Here is an 18041-nt window from a genome sequence, read left to right as displayed (position 1 = left end):
CAGAAGATGGATGCACATTCTACAGTAATAATCAGCAATAATTCATCCATTGTTATTTAAATAAAATCAACAGGAAAGCCCAGTGCAGTGGCACATGCCAACTATTCCAGCTGTTGGGGAGACTGAGGCAAAGGGACACTAAGTCCAAGGCCAGCCTGGGCACCTTAGTGAGGCCATTGCAAACTGAGTTGTAATACAGTGGTAGATTAGCCATGAGTTCAATCCCCAATGCCAAAAAAAAAAAAAAAAAAAATGGTGACAGTGAGAGATCGAACATTAATTAGCAATGGTAACATGGTGCTTTCCTCTCCAGAGACTACCCTTCAGTTTAGAGATGCGTTGATGAAGCATGATCAATTCATCTTAATTTCTAGTTTTTTCTCTAGTGATCTAAGCACATAGTCATTGATTTAGGCTACATTAAAAACATTCTTTACTGGGTGTCAGGGCAGCTGTGCAGTAAATCCTTCTGTTTTTCCATCACTTTATTTTTGGCTTGTTATGATTTTAATGGGATTCAATTGTCAGGACCAAAAACAAATAAGCAAGTACATACATAAATGCTGTATTAGTTCAAAGAAGTGGTGCATTCCCTCTAATTTCATGATTAAATTAATATCTACTGGAAATTGATCATTTAATGTAGGCTGCTTTCAGTGTAATTGAAGATTTTTGTTGGTTAGTATATATGGACAATTTAGCCATTGTCCAACATGGTGAGTATATTTAATAATAATCCATTGTGTGTTTGGAAAATAGTATGGCAGTGGATGTCAAGTATTTTACTTATTTATTTATTTATTTACTTACTTATACATCATACATACATACATACCAAGGATAGAACTCAGTGGGACTTAACCCCTGATCCAAATCCCCGATTTTTTAAAAAAATAAAAACAAGGAAGATCTTACTAAGCATTCTTTAGGGCCTCACTGTGTTACTGAGGCTGACTTTGAACTTGTGACTCTCTGGCCTCAGCCTCTTCAACAGCTGTGATTATAGGCCTGCACCACCATGCCTGGAGGATGTTAAGTATTTTTATAACAAAATAGCTATGTGATGAATAGGTTATGCATAGATTAATTAGATAGGTTTGGTGATTTCAAAATGTGTCTGTACTTCAAAGTATCATGTTTACATGATTTTATTGGTCAAATAAAAATATAAGTTTAAATTTAAAAGTTTTCTGAAATAGATTATATAACACTGTGCTGCATCTGATTTTTTTTTGAGAGAGAGAGAGAGAGAGAAAGAGAGAGAATTATGTAATATTTATTTTTTTTAATTTTTGGTGGACACAACATCTTTATTTTATTTGTATATGGCGCTGAGGATCAAACCCAGCGCCATGGGCATGTCAGGAGAGTGTACTACCACTTGATCCACATCCCTAGCTCTGCATTTGCTTTTTAAAAAGAAAAATTTTTTATAGTGCCTCACTGTGTTGCTCAGGTAGCCTCTAATTCCTGTGCTCATTTGAGTTAGAACTACAGGCACACACTATGATACCCACCATATATGGCTCTTAAAATATTAATGTTTAAGCATGACAGCCTCTGCATGTACTTCAGCTACTGTGGAAGTTGAGGCAGGAGGAATGCACAGTCCAGGCCAACTTTAGCAATTTAGCCAGGCCCTAAGTAATTTAGGAGACCCTTTCTCAAATCAAAATAGAAATCGTTCTGGGAACATAAATCAGTGGTTACTACTCCTGGGAAAGGGAATTGTCAGAAACAAAAGTAAATAAACAAATAAATATATAAATGTTGGATTAATTCAAAGAAGTTTATCACTCCATCAAATTACATGATTAAGTGTTGATGTCTAATGGGAATTAAGAGTTTAATGTCAGCTGCTTTCACTATAATTGAAGTCCTTTGTTGGTTAGTATGTATTTTATTCAGTGACTGATAAATTGGAATGCATTCTTTTATTCCTTATTTAGTAACAACATGTTCTAGGCATTAAGAACACACCATGAAAAAAGGCAGACGACTCTATGGGAACTAATTGCTCTCGTGAAAGAGCAAATATCTACTTCTAGAGCAAGGCATTGGATAGATAGGATAAGGAATAATCACTTACCTTCAATAAGGTTGAGTGTTATGAAGGAAAATACTTTTACTGTGATCATAAATGCTGAAGAGTTTATCCTGATTAGTATAAGAAAAAAATCTGACTTTAGAGATGAAACATGATTAGGGTATGGTGGGCAGGGATAATCAAGTGGGAGAAAGTGTAAGTTCAAATGACTGAACTGAGTGTGGAGTGAGCTGATGCAAGAGTGGAATAAATGAAGGATATAAAGTTAGACACAGCCAGAATATTCAGAACCATGGAGGGCCCTGCGAGTCTTAATTTTGAATACATTTCCTTATTGAATATGGAATTTTGAATACATTCTGTAAGCCCATTGTTTCATGTATGTAGAAATGACTTGTTGATATATGCACAACTTAGAAGACAATACAACCTATTTAGAGACTGAGATACTTCAATATTTAAAGAGTTCATTCAAAGCAACGACTTAATTAAAATGGGCAAAGCATATCAAAAATTTCCAACACATAAAAAGATGTTTCATTTGATGCATGAACGGACTCGAAATTTTCAAACACAGAACAGAACAGAGCAGGGAGGACAGTGTGAAGGATGCTTTCTGGAGTCGAAGTGCATGCAGAGCGCAGGCAGAACTCGCACCCTTTTGCTGGACCCAGGAATTGATGTCCTGCATCCAAACCACTTCTATGATGCCACTGTAGCTCAGTGAGCCTATCCGAACCCGCTAGCTGTAAGCTTCAGATAGGAAAACCCAGGAGAGCTGGTTGCAGGAAAGCAGTGCTGCTGGATGGCTCTTCTTGGTTAGAGCTGCAGAAGGAAATTTATCAAGGAGCAGCCCTAAATTAGGACCCAGTTCTGTGTGAAAATATGCAAATTATTGTCCCTTGTTGGCTTTTGCCATCCACCCACCTGCAACTTCTAAACAAGCTTGATTTAAGGGTCTCTGAATCTTAAGATTTACAAGAAACACACAAACAAACAAACAAATAACATCAGGGTTTGAGAGAATATTGCCAGGTAACAAGTCCAATATTTTCCTCATTTGTGTGTTCGAAGTAGATACCAGTGAAGAGTGTACCCAGTTGGTTTTAGATGGAAGTGTACCCAGGTGGTTTTAGTTGGAAGACTAAAAGGTCAATGAAGAGTTCAAAGGAAAGTGAAACAACCTGAACCTTTCTTCTCTCTCTGATCAGTTTTCAGATCCACCTTGGAAGGAACTTGGGTACATTTTCTCAGAAAAGGTGGTCCTTATTTCTTTAGGCAGAATTAAAAGTCAGCTTTCCAAGTTTTGAAAATTCTACATGAACCATCATTGTTTTCTCACAAACAATGTAAACACATATTTAGATTTTACTTTGCAATTACACAAGAACCAGAAACTAATTCATCATGATTTTTAAAAAATACTGAAAAACAGAATAATAAAGATAAATCCTTTTATTCTCAACACCCCTACAGCCACTTTACAAATAATTTGGGAAAATACATAGTAGGTTCTTTTTTATTTCCTACTTTTTTTTCTTCTAATTCAGGGATATTTTCCTACTAAACTACATCCCAGACCTTTATTATATTAAAATTCAATTATTTTATTTATTGGTACTGGGAATTGAATACAGGGGTGCTTTAAAACTGAGCTATATTCCCAGCCTTGTGTGTGTGTGTTTTATATATATATATTCTTATTTTTAAATTCTCAGACAGAATTTAGCTAAATTTCTTTGATCCTCAGTAACTTGCAGAGGCTGGCCTCAAATTTGTGGTTCTTCTGTCTTGGCATCCTGAGTTCCTGGGATTACAGGAATATGCCACAACTCTTGCTCAGATCTTCTTAATAAAAACTGATTTTCATATTTTATAGAGGAGTGGATGCTGCTAGAAAATTTGACTTAGAATTGGAAATAAAGTCTTTGTTTTTGATGATTATGGACCCCTAGTGCAGCTGTGCTTTTCAAATCCAAGATCATTTCTAGAAAGCACAGTTGCGAAACTTACCAGATCATAAATTGTATATGTACATATGTGTATGTTGGAGGACTAAAAGATCAGGTACGAATTCTCATTGCTTCTAAAACCCTTGCATTCCCACAGCTGAATCTTGGTGAGAAGTATGCCAGGAGGGGAGGCACCCAGATTTAAAGATCAACTTTGGTAGAGTGGCAATATGGTTTTATTCTTTTTAAAACACTATTTCTAAAAATCAGTAAATAAACAAACATTCTCACATTTCTTTCCCATTGTTCTTTTCTTTTTGTAATAATGAGCAGATAACAGGTGTCACAGTTTTGCACACCTGTACTTCCACCACTTGGGAGACTAAGGCAGGAAGAACTGGAGTTCAAGGCCAGCCTGAGAAACTTAGACTATATAAAAAACAAATATTAATAATCATCATGTGAACTATAAATTCAGTTGCCCCACAAAGTTCCCTTATCTATGAATAATCTTGACCTTTCTCCCACACACTCTTAAGATGAATAAGGCAATGCCAATCTCAATGCCTGCTCTTGCTGGAGGCCTTGGGAAGCATGATCTTAAATGGGAGGGCTGGAGAAATGTCCGCTGTTAAGAGGGATCAAAGATATACTTGAAATAAAATTTTTAAAAAAGAAATCAATAATTGTATCACTTTCTACAGGGCAGGATAGAATTAAAGGTAAACCGAAGCAAAATATTTCCAAATTTTCCAAAATGCTTGCTAAAACCATAAACTGATGACATTTCTGCTCTATCATTTCATTAAAACATAACAATATTTCAAAATTTACACGCTTAAAGTTGACCTTTGAAGGTTCAATTGTTGTAAAATCAGTGGCTGTTAATGAGAGGAAGTTCTTACAAAAAAAATTTTAATGGAGATTAACCAAAGTGTTAAATGAATCTCTATTTGGTCCATACTTAATGGATCACCCATTCAAGCATCTAGCCCAATATTCAAGAAATGCAATCTCTTGGTGGAAGTAGGAATTATTTTAGGGGCAATAGAAAAAAAGAAAAAGAAAGAAAACAACTTGAAAGTCTAACTCATTCCTCTCCAGAATTCACAGAGTGCCTTTGGGACTGGCTGGAAGATTTCTGAACTCTGCCAGTATCACATGGAGGCCCTGATCGCTTCACAGTTGTCATATTATTACTTCTGCAGCAAGTAGTGGTTAGCCCACAGACATATTTCTTAGGTGAGTATACAGAAGAGCATCAATGACAACTTTATCGTATCAAAACAAAGAAATATGTGAATTTTATTTATTAGAAAACTGAACTTGTTTTCTGTGAAGTGGTGTAATTTGCTTTCTTAGAAATAATTAGACTGTTATTTTCTTATCTATGTACATCTCTTGGAATTAATTTGATGATTAATTTACTTCAATAATTTATGGACTCCATTGTTGTTCCTTTGTAGTACAGTAACCAATTTGTATTCTTACCAAAGTGTATCATATTTCCTTTTTCCCATTTCCCAACAGAATTTATTGGGTTTTTGTTGTTGTTGTTGTTGTTGTTGTTGTTTTGTTTTGTTTTGTATTCTTGCTGATTGCCATTCTCATTGAAGAAATATGTCTGTGGGCTGCTCCTTCATAAATTTCCTTCTGCAGCTCTAACCAAGAAGAGCAGTCCAGCAGTGCTGATCTCCTGCAGGGAGCTCTCCTGGGTTCTCCCACCTGAAGCTTACACTGGGCCAGCTCGGATAGGCTCCCTGAGCAACAATGGCATTACAGCAGCTGTTTGGATGCAGGATGTCAAAATCAAATGCAGCACACTGTTACATAATCTATTTCAGAAAACTTTTAAATTTAACCTTATATTTTTATTTGACCAATAAAATCATATAAACTCATGTAAACATGATATATTGAAGTACAGACACATTGTGAAATCACCAAACTTATCTAATTAATCTATGCATAACCTATTCATCACATAGCTATTTTGTAATAAGAATACTTAACATCCTCCAGGCATGGTGGTACAGGCCTATAATCACAGCTGCTCAAGAGTCTGAGGCCAGAGAGTCACAAGTTCAAAGTCAGCCTCAGTAACACAGTGAGGCCCTAAAGATTGCTCAGTAAGACCTTCCTTGTTTTAAATTTAAAAAAAAAAAAATGAGGGATTTGGATCAATGGTTCAGTCCCATTGGGTTCTATTCACGGTATGTATGGCTGTATGCATGTATGTATGTATGTATAAATAATAAATAAATAAATAAATAAATATACTTGACATGCATTGCTATACTATTTTCCAAACACACTATATATTATTAAATATACTCACCATGTTGGACAAGAGTTAAATTCTTCATTTATACTAACCAACATAAATCCTCAATTAAACTGAAAGCAGCACACAACATATTCCAGGACACGTTAATTTAATCATGAAATTTGAGGGAATGCACCACTTCTTTGTACTAATACAGCATTTATGTATGTACTTGCTTATTTGTTTTTGGTCCTGATAATTGAATCCAGTTAATATCATAACAAGCCAAAAATCAGTGATGGAAAAACAGAAGGATTTACTGCATAGCTGCCCTGACACCCAGTAGACAATGTTTTTATTGTAGCTTAAATCAAAGACTATGTGCTTAATGCTCAATCATCCATAGGTGTTGACAAAATTAGGACCAGTGGGTCTAGGTTAAGCATTTAATTGAGTATTCTGAAATCAGCTCCCTAAGCAACTACCATTCAAGTCTATTGATTCTCCACCAATACAAACTTCCAATTGTAAGAAAAGTGCTCCACTCAGAGCCAGAGCACTGTACCTTCTTTGTTGAAGCAGATTACAATTCTTTGCCCTTGGGTTATTTGATTCTCATTATCCCCTCTGGAAAGGGTGTGAGTGAGCAGCCCAGACACACTGACAACAGAGGTTCACTGCTGCACAGATGCTCATTATGGGGAGATTCAGATTCATAATCATAAAAGAATGATTTCATTTCATAAATACCTCACAGGACCATCTCCAGGGGTTGCCATAATCAAATAAGAAATGTTGCTCTAGTTCTTTGTCATAAACTGATTCTACATTTTATAACAAATTTTGTACCTGTAAATAAATGATATCAAAGTATTTTAGGATTTTTTGCTCTCTTTTTGTTTGTTTGTTTGTTTGTTTATTAGTTGTTCAAAACATTACAAAGCTCTTGACATAACATATTTCATACATTTCATTCAAGTGGATTATGATCTCCCATTTTTACCCAGTATACTACAGATTGCAGAATCACATCTGTTACACACCCATGTTTTACATACTGCCATACTAGTGTATGTTGTATTCTGCTGTCCTTCCTATCTTCTGCTATCCCCCCTTCCCTCCCCTCCCCTCCTATCTTCTCTCTCTACTCCATCTACTGTAATTCATTTCTCTCCCTTGTTTTTTTCCCTTTCCCCTCTCTTCCTCTTATATGTAATTTTGTATAACAATGAGGGTCTCCTTCCATTTCCATGCAATTTCCCTTCTCTCTCCCTTTCCCTCCAACCTCTAGTCCCTGATAATGGTAATCTTCTTCTCATGCTCTCCCTCCCTGCTCTGTTCTTAGTTGCTCTCCTTATATCAAAGAAGACATTTGGCATTTGTTTTTTAGGGATTGCCTAGCTTCACTTAGCATAATCTGCTCTAATACCATCCATTTCCCTGCAAATGCCATGATTTTGTCATTTTTTTAGTGCTCAGTAATATTCCATTATGTATAAATGCCACATTTGTTTATCCATTCATCTATTGAAGGGCATTAAGATTGGTTCCACAGTCTAGCTATTGTGAATTGTGCTGCTATGAACATCCATGTAGCTGTATCCCTATAATACACTCTTTTAAGGTCTTTAGGGAATAGTCCAAGAAGGGGAATAGCTGGGTCAAATGGTGGTTTCATTCCCAGCTTTCCGAGGAATCTCCATACTGCTGTCCAAATTGGCTGCACCAATTTGCATTCCCACCAGAAATGTACAAGTGTACCCTTTTTCCCACATCCTCGCCAGCACTTGTTGTTGTTTGACTTCAAAATGGCTGCCATTCTTACTGGAGTGAGATGGTATCTTAGGGTGGTTTTAATTTGCATTTCTCTGACTGCTAGAGATGGTGAGCATTTTTTTAAAGTCTTTTAGAATTTTTTTCTGTCTTAATGACAGCTCAAATTTTCTAGAGTGCTAACTGTGCCCCCAGGTAATGCATTAATCCTGGCTCTTTTAATATTCATAACACTTTTCTGAAGTGGTAAACTTTTGGAGAAATTAATTTTTTTAATAAAGAAATTAAGCTTGAAAAAAGCAAAAAAAAATCTAAAAAATTAAGCTTGGAGAGAATAAAGAGCTCAAGACTACCTAGTCATGTAACTATATCTTGGGGTTAATTCAGAAAATCAAGTATAGAAGCACTTCATTAAGCTTCTCATTAATATTTTCCATCTCTAAAAACCTGAAACCAGGGTGTTACTTAAGATCTAGGAGTAGAAATTGGCTTGGTGCTACAACCTTTAATTCCATCAACTCAATAGGCTGAGACAGAGAATTGCAAGTTTGAAGCCAGACTCAGCAATTTTGTGAGATTGTAAGCAACCTAGTAAGACCTGGTCTCAAAATAAATAACTTTAACAGGCTGGCGATATAACCCAGTGGCAAAGCACCACTGAGACCAGTTTCCGATACCCTAAACAAACAAAAAATAATAATCAAACAATTGAGAACAAGAAAAATAATTGAGAACGGGAAAAATACTGAAAAATAGTTCTGATGCTTTATTTGAAATAGAATCATTCTTTACTCTTCTAACATGCTGATTTCTATTACTTCATCTTTCTTAGTACAATATAGATGTGTGTGTGTGTGTGTGTGTATCTTATTGTTTTCTTATCTGCAATTAAAAATATCAATCAATCAGATTTAAGGCAGATTTTTCTCTTTATGAAATTACATATGACACTTGTGATTTATAAATACAGATCTTTGGTAGATGCCAAAGAAACACAAACTGAATGAGCATCACAGTTTACATCTATTGAACTGCCAAGCTCCATCTCAGTTTATAACAAAAGAAAGTCCTAAACTTAATTCTGCCACAGGTCTGCTTTTGGTTAACTAAATATTGTTTTTTTAATTGACTAGAAAAAATTCATCCAAAATTTAGTGCAGGTTTGAGGAGGCTTATTTCCTTAATACTTTTGATGATGCTCTACCACTGAACTACATTTCCATAGCTGAGGTCAAATTCATGTACCACCATGCCAAACTATTTTTTCCACTGTTGGTTCATTGGAAAAGAACACCAAAATGAGAGAGAGAGAGAGAGAGAGAGAGAGAGAGAGAGAGAGAGAGAAAGAGAGAGAGAGAGAGGAAGAAGAAGAAGAAGAAGAAGAAGAAGAAGAAGGAGGAGGAGGAGGAGGAGGAGGAGGAGGAGGAGGAGGAGGAGAAAGCAACCAAAAAGCAAGAAATAAAAATAAATCAGAGATTTCAAACTTTAAATATCAGTAGAGGAATTCAAACTTTAAAACTTTAAACATCAGTTGAGGAAGAAATCATTTTTTTAATTGAGATGTTGTTGTTTTAAAACTAAATATTATTTAATAAAGTAATTTTTCAGTTAAAATGTCTCTTTGCAAACCCAAATCATGGGAACTTGCTCCTGTCTGAAGCCAAATCTCATCAAAGTTTACTCTATTGTATGAATCTAATCACTGTGATTAGATTCTATTGTTTACTCTATTGTATGAATCTAATCACTGTGATCTCATAGTATGATTCACCACTTTTAGAAGAGGTAACCTATAGTGGGTGTGGTTTTAGGTGAGTTCCGCGTATTTAAGGAAGGCGTTTCTCTGGAGAATAGTTTTTCCTCTAAGGTACCTCTAAGGAGCAGACTGAATTCTCAGCTACTGAGCTTTGGAAACCTGAGTGTTACTGACACAGTGATACAGACAAAATTTTACTTACTTCCAGACGTGAGTTTTCTTAGAGCAGATTCTGGTGAGTGGAAATTTAGAAGAAAGGCTTTTAAGTATACTTTCTTTCCTAAGAATTGTTTGAATTTACTTTTCAACTTAATTGGGTTTCGTCCAAGTAAAAAACCTACTTTGCTTTTTCTGTTTTATATATACTGTGTGTATGTGAGTGTGTATATACATATATAATTAGACTATTTGTAAAATATTGGTTTCTGCTAAGTGATCTGAGTAATTTTTATTCTATTACCTTGTGTTTTATTTCATTTTGCAGGTATGAAATGAAATATTTCTTCAGTTTTATAAATTTTAGAATCCATAAATTGCTTAAAATATTCAGTATATTTTATGCATGTAATAGTTTTTCTGCACATCAATTTAGATTTTTTTCTTAGTGGATACCAGATATTGAATTCAGAGGCACTCATCCATTGAGCCATATCACCAGCCATATTTTGTATTTTATTTAGAGATAGGGTCCTATTGAATTGCTTAGTGCCTCCTTTGCTGAGGCAGGCTTTGAACTCTCCATGCTCTGGCCTCAGGCTCCAGAGCCACTGGGATAAAGGCCTGTGCCACCATGATTGGCTTAGAGTTTTAACATACAGATTTGATTGTTAAACCCTTGTAGTGGAAGTCCTATTTGCTATCCCTTTAAAATCTCCAATTTCTAAACTAGATTTGAAAAGTAGTCCAGTAGATGAAAGAGACTTGTAGAAGTTTCCAAGTGAGAAATTTGATCACTAGAGAAAAATAGTAGAAATTAGATGAATTGATCATGCCATGATCAATGATCTCTAAACTGTATCTCCAAACTGAAGGGTAGTCTCTGGAGAAGAAAGCACCATTGTTAATTTATGCGCTCTCTCTCTCTCTCTCTCTCTCTCTCTCTCTCTCTCTCACTATTTTTTTATACTGGAGATTGAACCCAGGGCTAATGTTCCCCTGTTTAGAGCCTGTTTTGATGTGGTCTCAATAAGGTACCTAGGCTGGCCTTGAACTTAGTTTCCTTTTGCCTCAGACTTCCCAGTAGCTGAAATAGTAGGCATGTGCCACTGCACTGGGCTCTCTAGTTGATTTTGTAATAAATAACAATGGGTTAATTGTTGCTGATAACTACTATAGCATGCCTACTCATCATCTCTATATATAAAGGCACTCTGATGGTAAGAACTGATTCTGGTAAATATTATTTTCTTTAATAAGAAGTAATAAAAATTTATTTTTTATTTTTTTATTTCCACTTTAGTCCTGGGGCTAAAACTCTGGATCTTACAAGTCCTGGGCAAGTGCTCTACTACTGATTACATCCCCAGTATTACATTCTAATTTTCAGTTTAAAAAACTTAATCTATTTCTTTATTAGTAATAAAGATTGAACACAGGATGGCTCTACAACTGAGTTACATCCTCAACCCCTTTTTAAATTTTTTCTTCTGAGACAGGATCTCAATAAATTCCTGTGGTTGCCCTCACATTTTCAATCCTCTTCCCTCAGCCTCCAAATAGCTGGTAAAAGAGGCATGCATTGATAAACCCCTCTACATTGTATTTTTTAAAATATATTATTCAATTAAGGTTTAAAGCATAAATTCAACTGTTTGTAGTTTCAGAAGATGGAAGTTGAACCCAACAGTGATTAAGTCAAGTCATCTTCAAGTGAATTATGCTTAATTTTAATTGTCTTTTAGAAAAGTCCATCTATGGGTAGAGAGGCAGAGATCATAGACATTTGGCATAAAGATTAACTGTCTCTATGTTTGTTACCATCATTGAGTCAGAGAGACAAAAAAAGAAAAAAACAGAGAGAGAGAGTGAGAGAGAGAGATCTTAGATGGGCATCTAGAAAAATCAGCTAATGTAAGTAAGTCTAGAATCATCCTAAAACTTCTTTGTCCCAATATTACACTTGCCCAAATGAATAAGAAAGTTGCTTTTTTAAAAATCAAGATCATGTTCATCTCATTTTGTCATTTGTGTCATAGAGGAAACTCAGCCTACATATCCAGGTTTGTCTTACACAAAGTTAACAAAAGATTAGGCATGACTCAAGTGAACAATCAGCACTGACCAAAGTCTTTTTATTGTTTTTATACCATCATCAAGACACAAGAATATCACTCTCTCCTCTCCCACTTTCCTTTTACTCCATCCTCTATATTTTTTGGTTTCAGAAACATGGATTCCCATGTCTTGCAAGACTTCCAGAGTGAACTCACATGCTCCATTTGCATGAATTACTTCTTAGAACCTGTCACCATAGACTGTGGACATACCTCTTGCCGACCCTGCCTCTTTCTCTGCTGGGAGGAAGCCCAAATGCCAATGTGCTGCCCTGAGTGCAAAGAAATAGTAGAGAATTCAGACTTCAGGACCAACATCATGCTCAAGAAGCTGGCTTCTCTTGCCAGACAGGCCACACCTCCCTCTGACAGCAGGTCTGGGGAGCAGCTCTGCAGGACACATGGGGAGAAAAAGTGGCTCTTCTGTGAGGTGGACAAGAGCCTGCTCTGTTCACCCTGCTCTGACTCACCCGAACATGTGGTTCACAGCTACAGCCCAGTGGCATGGGCGGCAGAAGAGTACAGGGTGAGTGATGGGCCTGAAGTAACTTAGAACCTGTAGGGTCCAGATCAAAGAGAGAAATTAAGAACCATGATAATCAGGCAGTTGAAAATGCAGATGGTAGAGGTGGTGATGTTTCAGTGTAGATCATAAGAGGTAAACATGCTGTTTAAATGTTGATCAATTCGACACTATAATCATAATGCTCATTTCCTGCTCATGAAGGACATTTCCACTAGAAACATTGTCTAAATGACAGAGCATGGTGGCTATGCCAATAATCCTAGCTATTCAGCAAACTGAGTAAGGAGGATCACAAATTTGAGGCCAAACTGGGCAACCTAGTAAGACACAGTTCTTCTTTCATTTGTTTAAGGGTTGGAGACATAGCTCACAGGTAAATTCTTGCCTATTTTGCGGGAAACATTGGCTTCAATCTCCACTACTGAAAAATAAATAAAGAAGTAAATATATGTCCAAATATGTGGAATTGGGGCAGCAGTACCGCAGATGGCTAGTACTAGGAACATGGGCTTCTTTTACTGAAGGATGGACCCTTACATAGTGAGGTTATGTAAAAACTACTTTCTCAGAAAATTGGTTTTATTATCTATTATCTATAGATTCCTTTCAAAATCTTTTTTTCTTTTGCTCAAATATCCAAAATAGTAAAATCAATGTAGACTAATTTGTAAAAATCTGACTCTTTTAAACTAAATATTACTGTATTACCAAGCACTATTTTATTCCATTACACAAAATATGAAACCTACAAAATTATCTTCCCTATTACTCAAGCCTATGGTTATGTTTCAGGAAAAACTGCTAAATAAAATGGATCCTTTATGGCAAATGACTCAGGATATGCAAGATAATCTAAATGAAGAAATTAACAAATGTCAGTCTTTTGTGGTAAGTTTGAAAATGTTTTCATTATTCTAATTAAAATGTTGCTAATTCATTATGCTAATTAAAATGTTGCTGTCAAATAAATTTGAGTTGATATTGAAGGATAGTGTTTTCATCTCAAAAAAAAAAAGCAGTGATTTCTGGTAATAGTATGAATACACTGGCCAACACAAGCTAATGTGAAGAATACAAGTATACGGGCGTGAATGAGGCATGACTGGTATTCTTTGTCCAACTTTGGAAGTTTGGATAAATCTTCCCAGACACTGAAGATAAGACAGTATTGCACTAGTTAGTTGGAAGGAGAGGAGAGATATAGATTTTTAACTAAGGGGAATGCGGAGGTTCTTTTTATTTAACGTTTCATACAGTGTGTATATAAATATTGAAAAATATTTAGAAGAATCAGACAAAGGAAAAAAAGAAAAGGAGGAAGATTCAGATAAAAGAGGAAACAATGCATTAAGAACTCTGAAAAGACATCATAGGGAGATAGCCTGGGACCCCTCAGACATTTTTCTTAAACAGGAGAGAGGCAAGAAATAGAGAAAAAAATGGTAGACACGATTAGTAAATATTTAAGACACTGTGTGAGCATGAGACAAAAAGTATTTGAAATATTTGCTTGATGCTAAGACAATAATATTTGAAGCTTTAAAAATGTTTTTGAATGTGATCTTTTTAAATGAATATCTCTACAGGACTATGTAGTCTTAAGGAAGAATATGATCCAAGTTCAATATCACATGATGCATAAGTTTCACGTGGAGGAGGAGCGATTTCAACTGGAGACACTAGAAAGAGAAGCACAGGAGATTTTTCAACAACTCAGAGACAGTGAAATCATAATGGCCCAACACAGGGAAAGGCTGAAGGAAATGTACAGGGAGCTGACTGACATGTGCCATAAGCCTGACATGGAGTTGCTCCAGGTGACCAGGGAGGGTCCATCCTTAGAGAGAGGAATTCTTGTCTGGGCAATGTTGCCTGCAGAGCCCACTGTGCTCAGCTGAGTGATAGGAGCTCCTTTACACCCATCATTGTCCAATCACTTGTTTCCCTATATTCTGGTAATCTTGAGAGATTGTAAGTCTTGTAGAAGGTAAATGAGACGAAATCTTGTGTCATTAAGATGACTATACACACAGAGAAATTATCCAAAAACTCAGTAATCAGAGGAAAGTTAATTTTGTTGAGGAAATGTTCAGTTTATGTTTCCCAACTCCATCACCCTCTGTTCTGCACAAAAGCAGATGAGGCTTTTCCCCTCTAGTAGGCAAGATGTGTAGAAGTTGTTGATCAATTTCAGTGCACTATTTTTCAAATAGCTCACTGTTAATTGTAACTGTCAGAGGGGTCAGATCTCTCCTGGGACTAAGACTGGGAGATGAGTGACACAGGAACCTAGGTCCTGTTGTATCACTGCACAGACCCTTTCTAAGCTCCATCCTTCACCAAGTCTGTCTTCCATGTTTGATGTGGGCTTTGGTATTACCATAAACTCTGGTGACTTTTCAGAGGAAAATGAGAAAAAAAATTTACACACACACACACACACACACACACACACACACACACAGCAAAATACCACAGTACCAGAGAGGATACAGAAGGACACATTATTAATACTATCTCTTTTTTCCTTTTAGGACTTAGGGGACATATTTGAAAGGTGAGTTTTAAGTAATAATCTCTGGTTTATGAGAAAGTTTTTTTTTTCTTGAAGAAGAGAAATTTTATGTTTTCAGATATTAACATCTTTGTCTGTGGATATTATTTTTGTAAAGAGGCTCTGAGGTAATATGTACCTTGGTTTCAAAAATGTCCTTATGTGATTGAATTCAACCATACCTAAGAATGATTTGGTTTTCTAGGCTTTGTTTCACCCATTCCTTCTATCCTCTCCAGCCCAGTCCATATAAACCTTACTAAGGAGATTTTCATAACAAATCCAAGAAAGGATTCAATTCTAGTGAGGTAGAAGGTAAACAAGATAGAATGGTAAAGGGTGGGGGCTTCATTACCATCAGTAACAATGACCAGATCCCATTTCATCATGGCACACAGCACATGTTCAGAGAGGAAGGGCTGCCTGAGAACCCTCAAGATCAGTGCTTCCAGGCTGTACTAGATACCCTCCATGGGCAGAGATGATCAAAGTCACTGGTTCAAAGAACCTTCCCCTTTAGAAACCAATAACCATATCATTGTTGACCTCTGTGGACCAAAGTCCCAAAAGTTGAACACTCTGCTTTCTCCAAGATATTCAAGATCTTTGCATTTTCCAAGGTTGAATCAGGAATGAAACTCAGTGTTTTTTAAGTTGGATAATGTTTGAGATGAATAAGGAGACTGAATTTTAGTATATTAAATTTAGAAAAAAGTATCATACAATCCCAAGAGAGTTGAATAAAATGTACACCTAATTCACCAACATGGGTAATTTTAACAACATCTTGGATTAAAAGTGGTATCTTTAATGATTTTTTGTTTGACCTTTGTTTTGAAAGTGTAACTGGTATCATTCTTTCCAGAATTGAGTTGCTGGAGATGGAGAAGCCCAAGCCAGTGAACCCAGAGCTCTCTTCATTACACATCACTGGAATCTTGGATATGCTGAACAAGTTCCGAGGTAAGTGTGAGCCTTTGGCACTCAGGTTCAAATTTCTTAGTAGGTTCCTCAAATAAAAGGCTTCCCATTTTAATATTCTGATGTGAAAAGTTTATATTTTTTTCTTGTATAGTCATAATACAATGACCAAGACCACACTTGTTAACTTATAGCTCAGACACATATTCTAGTTCTAATACAGACAGTACAAGAAAAGGAACATTATTGGTGTTTGGAGAGTTATTAAGCAATACAATGTTTACCTCTCAGAGCAGACATCAATATTTTGTGTTTTTTCAGTTTATTCTAATTTTGAAGATTTAAATGTGATATTGGTTGCTTTTAATCTATTCTATATTCCAAGTACATTTATGATATGCAATGGGCAAATAATAATTACTATTTATAAAATACAAGTTTTATTGAACAAAAAAAGACTAAATTTCCCATAAATAGAATAATTTAATAACATCAGATGGATTTCAAAAGAACTGAAAGGTAAGTGATCTGTAAACATGACCTAGCCATGTTTGTGCATCACTAGAGAGGAGGTCTAGATATCAGAAGGCTGAAACCCAAGTTAGATTGGATTCATGGTCTCAACAGATCATGTAAGTCCAAGGTTCTTTTCTGTCAAGTGTGCAGATGTTGCTTTCTGTCAAATTATTTGGTGTTTGATAATGAAACAGGCACAATCATAGCAAAGTAGTGTCTATTTATCAATGGTAACAAAAACAATTCAAGAAGAGATTTCTACTAAAAAAAAAGAAAAGAAAAGAAAAGAAAAAAGACTTTTTGTGTGTGTGACCTGAAACAATCCATCCAAAAGCTGATATTACATTATCCCTTCACTCAACAAGGAGTACCTTCTGTTTTCTTTTATTTAGCATTATAATTTAAAGATTTCTCAGTGCTAAAGAGGGCATAGGAAACTTTCTCCATACATGAGTTTGAAGTCTCTCTGCTCCCTACTGTTACTTAGAAGAGGGGCAAATAAAAAGATTGATTAGATAGACAGTTTTTGTCGAAGACATGCAAATGCTATTTACTGATATGATTTTTGTTTTGTTTTGTTTTTGTGCAGTGAACAATGGAACTATTCAAGGATGGGCCAATTGCTATATGAGCCTTTCTCATGAAGATAGAAATAATATATTTGGAGATGATGGTGGAACTAAAGATCCCCAGACAGTTGAGAGTTACGTTATATGGAGTGCTGAGGGATTTACCTCTGGTAGACACTACTGGGAGGTGGATGTGGGGAACACCTCCAACTGGATTCTCGGCGTCTGTAAAGATTTTATGATAAGTGACACTTTTGATTCTGAGAAAGCATTTTTCCTATTTTCCTTAAAGAAGAACAACCACTGTAGAATCTTTACCAACTCCCCACCTTTAATTCAGTATGTACAAAGACCTGAGGGTCGGGTTGGGGTATTTCTAGATTATGACAATGAAATTATGAGTTTCTATGATGTTTCCCGATGTTCCCTCATATACAGTTTCTCTCTTCCCTTCTTGACCTCACCTCTGAATCCTTTTCTTTTCCTTGATTCTCCATAAAATTTAGGTTTTCCTGGGCATGGTGTCACTTGTCTATAATACTAGCTACACAGGAAGTTGAGACAGGAGGAACACAAGTTTTGAGGGCAGACTGGTCATTTTAAAGAGAGTTAAAATGGGGGAGGGGTGTGTATGTAGCCCTGTAGTACAGCCCTTGTCTAGAAGGTGTGAGTCTCTGGGTTCATTCCATAATACTGAAAAAAGAAAAAAATGAAAATTTTAAAAGAAAATAAGAATTAATTGGTGAATGTCCATATCTGAAGAAACTGTGTTCTTGGGACTACCTCATGTCATATTACCATTCTACACATGATATCTGTGGGCTTGTTTTAACTTAAGGAAGTATAAGCATTTTATGGTCATAAATTCTGATAACCACATTGAACTTA

General features: G+C 35.9%; 1 protein-coding gene across 1 annotated transcript; it reads left to right on the top strand.

Annotated features, from left to right (window-relative positions):
- Positions 1 to 12182: 12182 nt before the first annotated feature.
- On the top strand, positions 12183 to 17652 carry LOC144254289 (tripartite motif-containing protein 64-like). The gene is made up of 6 exons (XM_077797299.1): positions 12183 to 12611; positions 13386 to 13481; positions 14180 to 14410; positions 15128 to 15150; positions 16013 to 16110; positions 17174 to 17652. The coding sequence occupies exons 1-6, from the start codon at positions 12183 to 12185 to the stop codon at positions 17650 to 17652; spliced, it is 1356 nt and encodes a 451-aa protein (XP_077653425.1).
- The last annotated feature ends 389 nt before the right edge of the window (positions 17653 to 18041 follow it).

This window comes from Urocitellus parryii, chromosome 4 (assembly GCF_045843805.1).
Source record: "Urocitellus parryii isolate mUroPar1 chromosome 4, mUroPar1.hap1, whole genome shotgun sequence".
NCBI classification, from domain to species: Eukaryota; Metazoa; Chordata; class Mammalia; order Rodentia; family Sciuridae; genus Urocitellus; species Urocitellus parryii.
This window is presented reverse-complemented; position numbering and strand designations above follow the sequence as displayed.